Source organism: Thalassophryne amazonica, chromosome 1 (genome assembly GCF_902500255.1).
Source record: "Thalassophryne amazonica chromosome 1, fThaAma1.1, whole genome shotgun sequence".
NCBI classification, from domain to species: domain Eukaryota; kingdom Metazoa; phylum Chordata; class Actinopteri; order Batrachoidiformes; family Batrachoididae; genus Thalassophryne; species Thalassophryne amazonica.
This window is the reverse complement of record NC_047103.1, coordinates 155,143,361-155,155,543: the sequence shown is the minus strand read 5'-3', so window position 1 is coordinate 155,155,543 and position 12,183 is coordinate 155,143,361. Positions and strand designations below refer to the sequence as shown.

General features: G+C 40.7%; 1 protein-coding gene across 6 annotated transcripts in view; it reads left to right on the top strand.

The window, feature by feature from the left end:
* Positions 1-12,183, top strand: part of ical1 (islet cell autoantigen 1-like) — a 35,481-nt gene that overhangs the window by 20,757 nt on the left and 2,541 nt on the right. Inside the window, exons 9-14 of one of the 6 annotated variants that reach the window (XM_034176965.1) lie at positions 6,476-6,555; positions 6,944-6,993; positions 7,401-7,439; positions 7,816-7,983; positions 9,386-9,667; positions 9,772-9,867. In XM_034176965.1, coding sequence (XP_034032856.1) covers positions 6,476-6,555; positions 6,944-6,993; positions 7,401-7,439; positions 7,816-7,983; positions 9,386-9,667; positions 9,772-9,867 — 715 coding nt within the window. Of the gene's footprint in view, positions 1-6,475; positions 6,556-6,943; positions 6,994-7,400; positions 7,440-7,785; positions 7,984-9,385; positions 9,668-9,771; positions 9,868-12,183 lie in introns of all 6 variants that reach the window. The other 5 variants (XM_034176957.1, XM_034176949.1, XM_034176973.1 and 2 more) reach the window with 5 other exon arrangements.

Genomic DNA, 12,183 nt, shown 5'->3' with positions numbered 1-12,183 from the left:
TCTAAAATTTTGCTATGGTATGTAAACTGTAACTAAAGTATGTCTTGTCTGATTGAAACCATGTCTTGATGGTGAATTGGGGGAGGTTCAAGAATGGTTCCTTTCAAAAATGGCTGTTGTTTGTTATCGATATGGCCACTACAGATGCCATCTTGATTGTTGTTTCTGCACATTAAGTAAAGAACACCTCATGTGATTGAAACCATTTCTTGGTGGTGTATTGGGGGAGGCTAGAGGAAGGTTTCCTTTAAAAATGGGAGTCATACACCACACACCAAAAATAAAGCAACACTCTTTCACTATACAAATACAGTTTCTAGACTCCTCCCACTTCTACTGTAAAACCATACACCAACTTAGTATACGAGCAGGGGGTATAGGCCACTGTTTGTGTAGCTCTGATTTTGAATTATTACAATAAACCTTGCTGGTGAGATAGTAGAGGATGTGTTTCAACATCTTTGCATGCTAGAGTGCACGATCTGTGGCACTTCCATGGGCGGTTTAACACCTTGCCTTTCCTTCCACATATTACACTGATCAAGTAAAACTGGTTCATCATGTCACCATGTGTTACAATAACAGTCAAATACAAATCAGAATTTGGAACCATGACATAACTGAGTTGTAAAGCACCTTTTCGCAGCCAGATGTGCATATATTAATTTCTAAAAATAGATGCCCCATCCAAAAGTTACCCTAGGTTAAAGAAATCCATTTACAAATGATGAGAGGCTATATGCACCCAATTTAAAATGCAATTGAACTGAATTAGAAAAATTACCATGTAATGCACTGCTTGGTAGCAGGTAAAAGAGATAAATAGACTAGCACCAGGTTTAACATGGTATTGATTCAAGTTCCTCATCAAGTCGTCAGTTTTATCAAATGTCATACAAGTGATACTTTTCACCTGAGTATAATAAGTAACTTCTAATTTGACACAAAATAATTCCAGTGGTACCCAGGGTTCCTCCAAAAAGATCTAGTACCAAAGACATCTGCTTGTCACCATAGACGGTGTATACTGGACAAACCATGGTTGGTGTCACCCACAGATTTTCAGTTGTTAAGCGCTTTGAGTGTCTGATGCAGATGGAAAAGCTCTATATAAATGCAGTCCATTTACCATTCAACAGAGATCTGGGACAGTCAATATGAAGCCCATGTCTGGGCAGTTGCATGTTGGTAGCTGCAGCAGCGCTGCTTCTGGCTATGTCACAATAATGCATAAAGGGGTGGGGCATGAGTGGCTCAGTGTGTGATGAAAGAAGCCTGAACACGCTCCTCTCTTCAAGTCCGAACCAGCTAACAGGCTAACCTTAGTTCGGGTGTTTATTAAATCATTTTGATGGATTGCACAACATTGCTCCTAACGGTTTTATTTGGTGTGGACATTAAAAGCTACGAGTTGCTCATTTTCACACCAATTGTACATTTAAAGGCACCTAATGATCAGGCTACCCATAGCTGCTAAAAGTGCTAACGCCGTTAGCATACAACATTAAATACGAGAGTTTCACTCAATGCGATTGTTATAGCAAGGATGTCTTAGATGATCTGTTGTGACACTTATTATTCCAGGTGTTTGTAATAAAATACTCCAAAACGAAAGACACAGCCTCCACAACAGTTAGTGGCTGCATTGAGTGGCCTCTGAGCGACAGTCAGTGAGAGGTGGCAGTGGTGGGCTCAGCCACTGTAATTCAAAGTGGCCATTCCCCAAATTATACAGAACTTTATGGCTTAAAACATCTTAAACTAAGAAGCTAGAAAAAAGTCACTCCCGTACACAGACCCGGCACCACGAGGGGGCGTTTGGGGGTGACGCCCCCTCACATCATCAACCCCGCTCCCTCGGATGCGAAAGTTATCAAAAAATAAAAATAAAAAAGAAAGAAAAAGAAATACTGGAAAATATAGCAAAATATTAGTTATTCAATAATATCACGTATTTAACAAATAAACCAAATTAATTAACTAAAGTAATTTAATTTTAAAACAAACAGATATGGCGTGTGTCTGTGTTCAAGCAATTTGATAGGTTGAAGGTTGCGCTTGTCAGTGTGGCAGAGGGCAAAGATCCTGAGTCCAGCGATTATGGCAAGGTGGACGAACTAAAGCATGCTCGATTTATTCAAGCAGTGTCAGAGCTGGAGTTCCTGGTATTCGTCAAGTCCACCAAGCAAAAGGCAGATCATGCAGCACGACTCACTGGGGAGGGTGTTAATGCTGCGTTTACACATAACGACGACAAGTCACGAATGCCACGAAGTACACATTCTTGGCCGCTGATCATGAATGTGATGATTCGGGGCAGAGGCGTCAGGTGTCCTCAGGAACTGCTGCAACCTGTTACCACATGTTAGGATTAATAGCACGTGTTGCTGGAGAATTATCAGGAACCATTACGCACGGTCAAGAATAGTGTTCCGTGTTGTTGCGCGCTATTGTGCGTAACAGCGCATTGTTAAGTTCTGTCACGTTGTGAACGAGGTGAATTGTCTCCACACACACACACCCATATTCATCCAACCGAATTCAGATCACTCCAGTTTTTCAGAAGAACTTTGTGACTGCATGCGTAGTTGGGCTCTGTGCCATGGAGTGGCACACATGCCCAATTGCACTGTGTTTGCGCTTGTGATGGAGGGCTGTATGTGGGGTTAATCTACTCTCTCGTGTCATTTCTCAGATCAGTTGTTGGTTTGGTTTTGTGGTATGCAGATCACTTGACCGAGGGTCTATACGTTCAAATAATAATTAAAAAAATACTGTCATCACTCTTTACTCTTACTCAGTCAGTCTCTTACAACGGTGTAGCCTAAATACATGAGCTTTCCAGGAGCGCACCCAATTCATTACGCACGCTCAGAGGCACATCCCCTCCGGTGCACACTTTTTTTTGGGGGGGGGGGGGGGTCGACCCCGCCCCCTGTGATAAACTCATCGCCCCCTTAATATTTTTTTTCTGGCGCCGGGCTTGCCCGTACAGTTGTCATGGAGGCAAAAACTGTCTATAGAGACCAAAACCATTTTTTCCCATGCTGTTTACATGTCTATTTTTGCTCTAAAGTTAGACATTTTAACATGGAGTTAAATGGGAAGTTGCTCTATTTTGGCACCAGCATCAAGGAACTGCAACTTTTTCTTCTTCTGGTAGGGCTTCATCTGAGGCCATCAGATCTCACCGCTTGGTCATCACTTTAGGTTGCAGGTTGGAATCCAAGTCTCACAATCATGCAGTAAGACAGGACACACCACAACCTTAAAGACTTGGATCTTCATTCTGTTACAAATACTGGCTTCGCCAAACACCTCTGTCCAGTGAACTGAGGACTCCTTGAGCTCTTCCCAGGCATGTCTGGCGCTCTGTCGCTGGAAATGGGGTTCATTTTGTCGCCACGGTGACCAGAGCAAGCTTTTCTTGCTCATCAAGATGGTGGCTATACAACACATGATCTAATGACATCATTGTATAAACCTGATATTTGCACTCACTGGACAAAAGCAAAAGTCCCAAAGCTTTTGTATGGTACGTGACGTCAATGTAGGTTTTTTTTTTAATACTTTTTATTTAACCAATTTTTCAAGAACAGTACTAAAACATAATCAGAACACAGGAAATAACAAAAATAAAAGGAGAAAAAAAAAACAAACAAACGGGGAGTTTCACATACAAATTATCTAAGTCCGTTATGGCTGGAATTTCATCTTGAATGCAGTCCATTTCTGCCAGTTTTTTTGAAGTCCTCTTCTCTGATTCTCAAGTGAAAAGTTAACCTTTCCATAGTATACTCGTATATTTCCTTCACAATGTCCAGCCATTGTTACGTCGTTGAAGTGTTGCTTTTCAGCCAGTTCCTTGTCAGGGCCTTTTTAGTAGCAATTGATAAAATTTTGAAAAGGTATTTGTCCTTGTTTTTAATTATTTCACCAGGTACAAGTCCCAGATACACAGTCTGTGGATCCCTGGGTATTTTAGAATTTAAAATTTCCTCCTTCAATTGAATTACATTGTTCCAAAATGTTTGCATTTTTGCACATGACCAAAAGATATGGGAGTGATTGGCGTTCTCATGCCCGTCCTCCTCTCCAACATTTCTGCTGTTGCTGTGATTGTTTTGTCTTTATATGTGGGGTAATGAAAAAAAGTATGAGATTTTTCCATCCGAATTCTCACCATCTTCTCGAGCTAGTTGTGGATTGTTGTGTATTACACATGGAAAGCCAATCACTCCCAGACACCGATACATTGAGTTCACATTTCCATTTTGATTTTACATATAAGGAGTTCATCCCATTGCCCTTTTGAAGACAGTTATATAATTTTGATACAATCTTAATGGGAATTTTTTTATATGCATCTGTCAAAAATAAAATTGTGTCATTAATCTCCACTGATAAGTGCTTCTGTACTTCTTTTTTGTCAAACTCTTGTTTGAGTTTATCAAAGGTCTTAAAAGTTTTCCCTTCAACAAGTGTGCATATTGCTGTTATTCCCCTCCCTGTCCATTCGGTGAACGTATCATCTAACTTATTTGGGACAAAATTTGGAGTCAGAGAGGGTAATTTTCTATCTCCTTCCATTTTGTTTTTCTTAACAATCTTGAACCAGGTTTTCAAGGTTTCTCCTAAAATAGTATTATCTCCCTTATGGTCTGTAAATTCTTTCCATAATAATTTTACAGGAGGTGGCACCTTACTTAGGCTGAACTCGATATGTTTCCACTTTGCATAAAATGTAGGTGAACGGCAGTATACCATATATCGCAGCCACACAATAATATTGTTTAAGATCAGGCAGGGCAAGACCTCCCCGTTCTTTGTCTAATTAGAGAGTTTTGAATTTTATCCTAGGTTTAAGCATTTGCCCAGATGACGCCAATGTAGTTTTGGAGGTTGATGATTGTATAAAGACAATGAGCTCATTGAGGGACAAATTAATCCAGAAAAAGCTGCTTTCGCGGTGACAAATTGAACTTTAAAGGGTAATGTGCACGTCATTATTAGTGAATGGCCACGGAGCTGGAGAAGCATAAATCAGGCTTTAGGATTTTAAGGTACCCCTCTGTAGCGGAATTAGAAAAAAGAGTGACTCGTCCAAATGTAATATTTTTCATGCACATAATGTCTGGCGCTTATTTAAGGCAGGTGTTAATTTTTTTTCAGACGCCGTTTTGACCCCGGTCATTAAATGAGTCTCGATTCAGGATTCCCGTAGATGTTCGACACCTCCTGACTGTAACTAATCCGTTACATACAGTAGGGTAAAAAAGTATTTAGTCAGTCCCTGATTGTTCAAGTTCTCCTACTTAGAAAGATGACAGAGGTCTGTACTTTTAATCATAGGTACACTTCAACTATGAGAGACAAAATGAGAAAAAAAAAAATCCAGGAAATCACATTGTAGGATTTTTTTTAAAATAATTTATTTGTAAATTATGGTGGAAAATAAGTATTTGGTCAATAACAAAAGTTCAACTCAATACTTTGTAACATAATCTTTGTTGGCAATGACAGAGGTCAAAAGTTTCCTGTAAGTCTTCACCAGGTTTGCACACAGTGTAGCTGTTATTTTGGCCCATTCCTCCATGCAGATCTCCTCCAGAGCAGTGATGTTTTGGGGCTGTCTCTGGGCAACATGGACTTTCAACTCCCTCCACAAATTTTCTATGGGGTTGAGGTCTGGAGACTGGCTAGGCCACTCAAGGACCTTGAAATGCTTTTTACGGAGCCACTGCTTCGTTGCCCGAGCGGTGTTTTTGGGATTATTGTCATGCTGGAAGACCTAGCCACGTTGCATCTTCAATGCTCTCACTGAAGGAAGGAGCTTTTGGCTTAAAATCTCACGATACATGGCCCCGTTCGTTCTTCCCTTAACACGGATCAGTTGTCCTGTCCCCTTTGCAGACAAACAGCCCCAAAGCATGATGTTTCCACCCCCATGCTTCACAGTAAGTATGGTGTTCTTGGAATGCAACTCAGCATTCATCTTCCTCCAAACATGACTAGTTGAGTTTTTACCAAAAAGTTCTATTTTGGTTTCATCTGACCACATGACATTCTCCCAATCCTCTTCTGGATCATCCATATGCTCCTTGGCAAACTTCAGACAGGCCTGGACATGTACTAGTTTAAGCAGGGGGACACGTCTGGCACTGCAGGATTTGAGTCCCTCTCTGTGTAGTGTGTAGCCTTTGTTACTTTGGTCCCAGCTCTCTGCAGGTCATTCATCAGGTCCCTCTGTGTAGTTCTGGGATTTTTGTTCACCGTTCTCATGATCATTTTGACCCCACGGGATGACATCTTGCGTGGAGGGGCTGACTAAATACTTTTTTACCCCACTGTATATATGTATACCGGATTTTGTCTGTTTTATACATATAATGGATTTCGATTATAATGGACAAAATTCGCTGATCCACCTGAATATGTAAGTTTTACTGTATATCTTCATGTCACATTGTTGCAGGACCTCAGTGACCAGCTGGAGCACAAGTCGGAGACACAGAAACAAGACAAGGAGAATGTTCTACAGTGTAACACAGACAGGTGAGTGTGCACACAAAGCTACAGTTTGTTTAAATAATTTCATAACGGGGGGTATTACTGAACTTTATTTCGCCACTCGTCCATCATGCTACACTTTGACCGTCTTCATTTTTTGTGGCTTTGCCGTCTTGTCTCTCTGCCCCATCATACTGCTGGTGTACGTCTTTTTTTCCTCCTTTGTGTGTCATGCCAGTGTTCACTCACAAGTATGTGTGCTGTGACAGATTTAAAATATGTGAGTGACACATGAGGTAGTTTTTAGCCTTAAAACCATGACAGCAGGCATCTTAAACTGAAGCTCTTTCTGCAAATCTAAAAATGGCAAAACGATATTTCGGCTTTTAAAGAAGGCACTTTGTCATGTTTTCCATCTCCTCTCCTTTCTCAGTTTGGTGTCCTTGGATGACCACAACCCATCAGGAAGTGCTTCTGACGTGGGTATGTAATGCCCCCTATAGGCAAAAACATGGCAGGGATAAGATTATAATGATCTATGCAGGGTTTGGAGACAATATTAGGGTAAATGTGGAAGAAAAATATAATTCCACTCATTATGGTTGTTTGGCGACAACAGTTTCACAGGTTTTGATGAAAGCAGAGTATTTCTAAATAAGGCTTCGTGCACATTTTTTTTTCTCCCCACATATCTGCTAAAAGTGGAACATAGGTCAATTTAAGATGTACAAGGGAGCATTTCTAACGGAATTACAGAGCGCAAAATCTGTCCATATTTTAATTTGCTAGTAAAAATTTGCTCTGATTGTAATTCTGTTACCGTGGAGTTAAAACAAGTGTTATTGTGTTGTTTTGATTTAGACGTTTACTGTCTGTGATTTTCTTTCCAGACTTCACCCATAGCAGTGATGGGCAAACACTAGACAGTGGTATGTGTGTGTGTGTGTCTTTGTGTTGGGAATCAGTGTGGCTGATTTGCCTTCATGGCCAGTTTAATTTTAAAAAGAGACATTTATGTCTTGGAAAATCTGTTGAAGGTTGTCAGTTAATCAGGAAGGAGAAATGCTGAAGATGTGTTCAAGACGAAATGAGAAGTCCAGTTGCTTTATCGTAAAGGTGCAGATAATCAAAATATGACTGCTGAAAGTTGACAAAAAAGTTAGTCCTGAATCATTTTGAGATCCTCTGCGGTGGCCGTCAGTTGTACTTACTGCCACAGATATGTACATTTGTGTAGTTGGATACTTGTTGGGTTTTATGATACTTTGACTATAGTGGACCAAAATGCACCCACTCCCACTGCAGCCCTGCATGACCTAAGTGGACCGTCAGCTGCCTGTAATGACGACCTCATTCGCATGGCCTGTGATTTTCCAGCAGTCCCCACTAATGTGCCACCCAAACCCCAGCTTTCCTCGCACAACTGGTACTTTGGAAACTTTGAGTCCAGCCTCCCACAGCTGCCTGCCATCGGTAAACAGGCTACAAACCCTCTGTCGGTGAATTCTAACAGTCCTCAGCCTTCACATCTGACCTTTGCTTAGGTTTGGCAGAAGTCCTGGAAAAATCTTCTCTTCTACGCTTTATATGTGGGCTTCCACTTTCCTTTCCTTGTCTTGTGTGGCATACATTCACCTTGCACCACTCTTCTCATTTTCATTTCTTTGATATTCTGCACTGTATTTACACTGAAACTTGATCTACTCAAATGGTGTGTCAGCACATTACAGATTATTAAAACATTGGCTCAAGCGGAGGATGTAACATTTGGAAAGAAACCACGATTATTATCACTTATTGACCCTGTGGCATTTAGATCCATTTTAGTTGTAGAGGACAGATCAAACAAAGCCAAAAGATAAATTCCACTTAAGTAAACATTACGTATGCATCACAACCTCTAATTGACTTCTTTAGATAGCATAGCTGTAGTTTTATTGTTGTGTAAGCTGATGGAATGAATGCTCAGGGATGTTGCTGGGTGAAAATGGCAACAGGCTAAAGGCCCACTTAGACACACTGGGCTTTTTCTAGCAGTGTATGCAACAACAATGTGTGCGTGGAGAGTCCCCACACCTGTCATAAAAAAAAATGAATGATTACAATATTTATGTATATTATTGTTTTAACATTGGTACATTTTCTGTTATTTCATAGACAACAATATTGCAAAGTGCACAAATTTGCAAAAATTATGTTGGTTCACAAGCATCAGATAATAATAATAATAATAAAAACTATACAGTGCACCCAGAAACTATTCACAGTGCTTCCCACATTTTTTAATGTTACAGCCTTATTCCAAAATCAATGGAATTTATTTTTCCCCTCAAGATTCTACACACTATACCCCATAATAACACTGTGAAATGCTAATTTATTAAAAAAAAACAAAAAACTAAGAAATCACATATGCCTAAGTATTCACAGCCAAGGATGACCTGGTCATCCTTGAGATGTTTCTACAGCTTAATTAGAGTTCACCTGGGATGAATTCAGTTGATTAGACATGATTTGAAAATATTTTTTTATTTTTAATAAATTTGAAAAACAAGAACTTTCTTTCAGAACCCCAGTTTTCAGTGCATTCAGCAGAAATTCTCATCATTCTGCTCCACTCACATGTTCTGGGTCAGAGGCTGTTGATCACTTTATTATTACACCTTAATCTCACGTTAGTTATACTAAAATATCATCTGCATCACTTGACCCCACAGTGCTGGAATTCATTGCGTCTTTTCGTGAAAATGATGCTCAGGAATATCTCTGAAGCTGCTCACTTTTATTTTGCTTTGAATCATAATAAAACACTGCTCCCCCCTCCAGAGTTCATAGTATATTGAACTTCAGCACTCTTATATTTTCTCCCCTCCAGGAGGGGGCGTGCTGTCAGGCAGTCTGTCCCTCCCTGCTGTGACTGGGCTGAGCCTGGAAGAGGAAAACGGTGAACGAGGGGACATGGCTTTCCTCAAGGACCTTCTCAGTCCAGGTCCAGGAGGCGGTGATGAGTTTAGTCGAGAGTGGCAGGATGCTTTTGGGATGTTCGACCCTCCCAGCGCCCCGCTTCCGAGTACAACAGCATTGAGCAGTGCTGGTTCCCCCAACCCCGCGGGCTTCCTGCCCTCCCAGCTGCTGGACCACAGCCTGAGCTCCACAGGTCAGCCATGCTGCCCTCTGCTGGTGGGATGACCTCACTGCAGCATATTGATGACATGACTTTATTGGGAAAGATTCCATTTCTTGTCTTTTTCCTGTTGTTAGGATGGTCAACCCCACCTATGTTTCAAGCTCCACCGCTGCAGCCTCCTTCTGACCACAGCCAATCAGCACAGACTGCTCCAGGTTCGGCAGCTAGTGGTAAGTTGGATGCTTTATCACGCGGCTCTGTGTAATAATCAATAATGCCGGCACAAATCGCTCAGTCTGACGCAAAGTGGCAGGACATCAACTATATGATTGTCAGATTTGTTCAGAAATGTGTGCTTGTTGTTGCACATGGTTTTAATAACAGTGTTCACTTCTGCATGATGAAAAGTTTTGTTAGCAAATTGCAAAAAAAAAAAAAGTCCACAATTTTTCAGATCCAGAGGAGAAATCTTTAAATTACTTGTGTTGCCACCCGAAGCTGCTCAGGTGGTTTTATAAAGCAGTCAGAACCAGTTCTTAAGCTAATTTAAAATCACTTTGGTTTCTGGTTGAGAGCAGTGGTCAGTGACGTTCCTCCTGTAGATCATCTGCACTGCAGTGTTTCTGTCTGCTCGACTCACTTCACATCCTTTTTGCAGAGGAATGTTAACTGAATAAAATGACCTGAAAGTATCTAAATCTACATTCAGACGGCAGGCCTTAATGCTGTTTCCGATCTACTGCTCAGATCCCTTTTTGTTTGTTTTATTGTTTAATTGGCTTATAATGCGCCAAATCACAGCAAAAGCCGTCTAAAGGCACCTTACATATTAAATTAAAAATGAATAAAAAAAATTGTTGTTGTTGTCTTGTTCACATTATTCTATTTAATGTGGCCAGGTTAGAGTGCAGTGTGAACTGTTGACTGTCCTGAACTGACTCACATGTGCAACAAAGCACAGACTGTATACACACAGTGGAAAAAGTGGAGTGCGGCCTTATCTCTCACTCTGTTCACTCCACATCTCACACCAGACTGGTATCAGACCCGATCACATGCTGCGCAGCTCTTTCCACATCATGTGTCTTTGATATTGACTTATTATCCCACACTCGGTATATTCTGTGTCTGTTTTTGGATATTTACAGTGCACGTTCAGTTTGAATTAGTTAGTTCTCCAAACAGCTTGCGCTGGTTAATTCTTAATTTGACCCAGCAGTTGGTCAAATCTAACTAACTGCTTTTGGTTTCTTGTGTTTGCTTGGGTTGGCCACAGTAGATTTTATGTGCATCCACATGTTGATTTAGCAAAAGTTTTATGCCAAATGTACAAAGAAACTTGGGGTAGTGGGCTTTAAACCCTCAAACCTGTTTTCTGGGCAGCGAGTGTGCCAACGGTGGCAGCACCGAGCTGCCCTGTTAATAATACTAATTAATTTAGCTACACCTTTTGCCCAATAAAGGCAAGTTTAAAAGTGGATTATAGGTTCAGATGGAACACAAATGCAGTTAATTCAGGCTGTGAATAAGTCGCCGGTGTTCCCATTTTATTTCAATTCCAACCTCAACAATGAAGCAATATTTATAACTGTGCTGTCCAGATTGTAGTTTGCGTGAAACAACGTGGTCAGAAGACACGGAGTGAAGAACAGTGGCAGTGTCATGGCAGTATCGCTCGCTGCCACATAATGACACGGTGTATGCTGAGTGCAGAATGTGTCGCACCATGAATGTCCTCGGCCCTCATGAATTCTCCTTCAGAGTTTCTTTACTGAGACCAAGAAAAAGTTGTCAGGACAGGACACAGATTAATTGAACACACCTGAGTGGAGTAATTAGGTGTGATTATAGCAGCTAACAGGACAGGTGATGGCCAGAAGCAGGCTCAGTGATGATGTAAAGCACTCCCGATTGCCACTGGTATTTAAAGTAAATAAATAAATAAAATTCCAGATTTTCTGTAATTTAGATATTTTTTAACAATTTTAAATCAGTGAGATATTTGACATAAAGTGTCAAATAGCAAATAGAAAAGGAGCAAATCATCACATTTAAAAAGTTGTAATAAATCAAAATTGGGTCATTTGCCCCCTAGTAAATAACTTGTTGATTAGCAAAGCAGGTGACTTGGTTTTCTGTAGAATGTCAGTAAATAATTTCAGAGTGACAGATTTATTGACACGTTCCGTTTTTGTTCAGCATAAATCATTACGTGTGCTGCTTTGACGATGAAACAGCTGTGATCACATGAGGCTTTTATTTTGGGTTCATTTATTTATTTAGTGATTTTCAACATCATTCTGTTGTTGCTGCACATTTAAAGCATTATGCAGGTTGCAGCTTGTTGAGTGAATAAGGGAACAGACAGTTTAGAGGTGTCTGTTCGGTGTGTGATGTCTCGCACTGCATTAAAATGCGTCTTTTGGCTGCCCCAGTTTTGATAATGGTCACCTCAGTGGATCCAGTATAGACCTGCATTGGGAATTGCCACAAGTTTTACACTGGATGCCCTTTCTGACGCAACTCCAGTACTACCCAGAGAAACA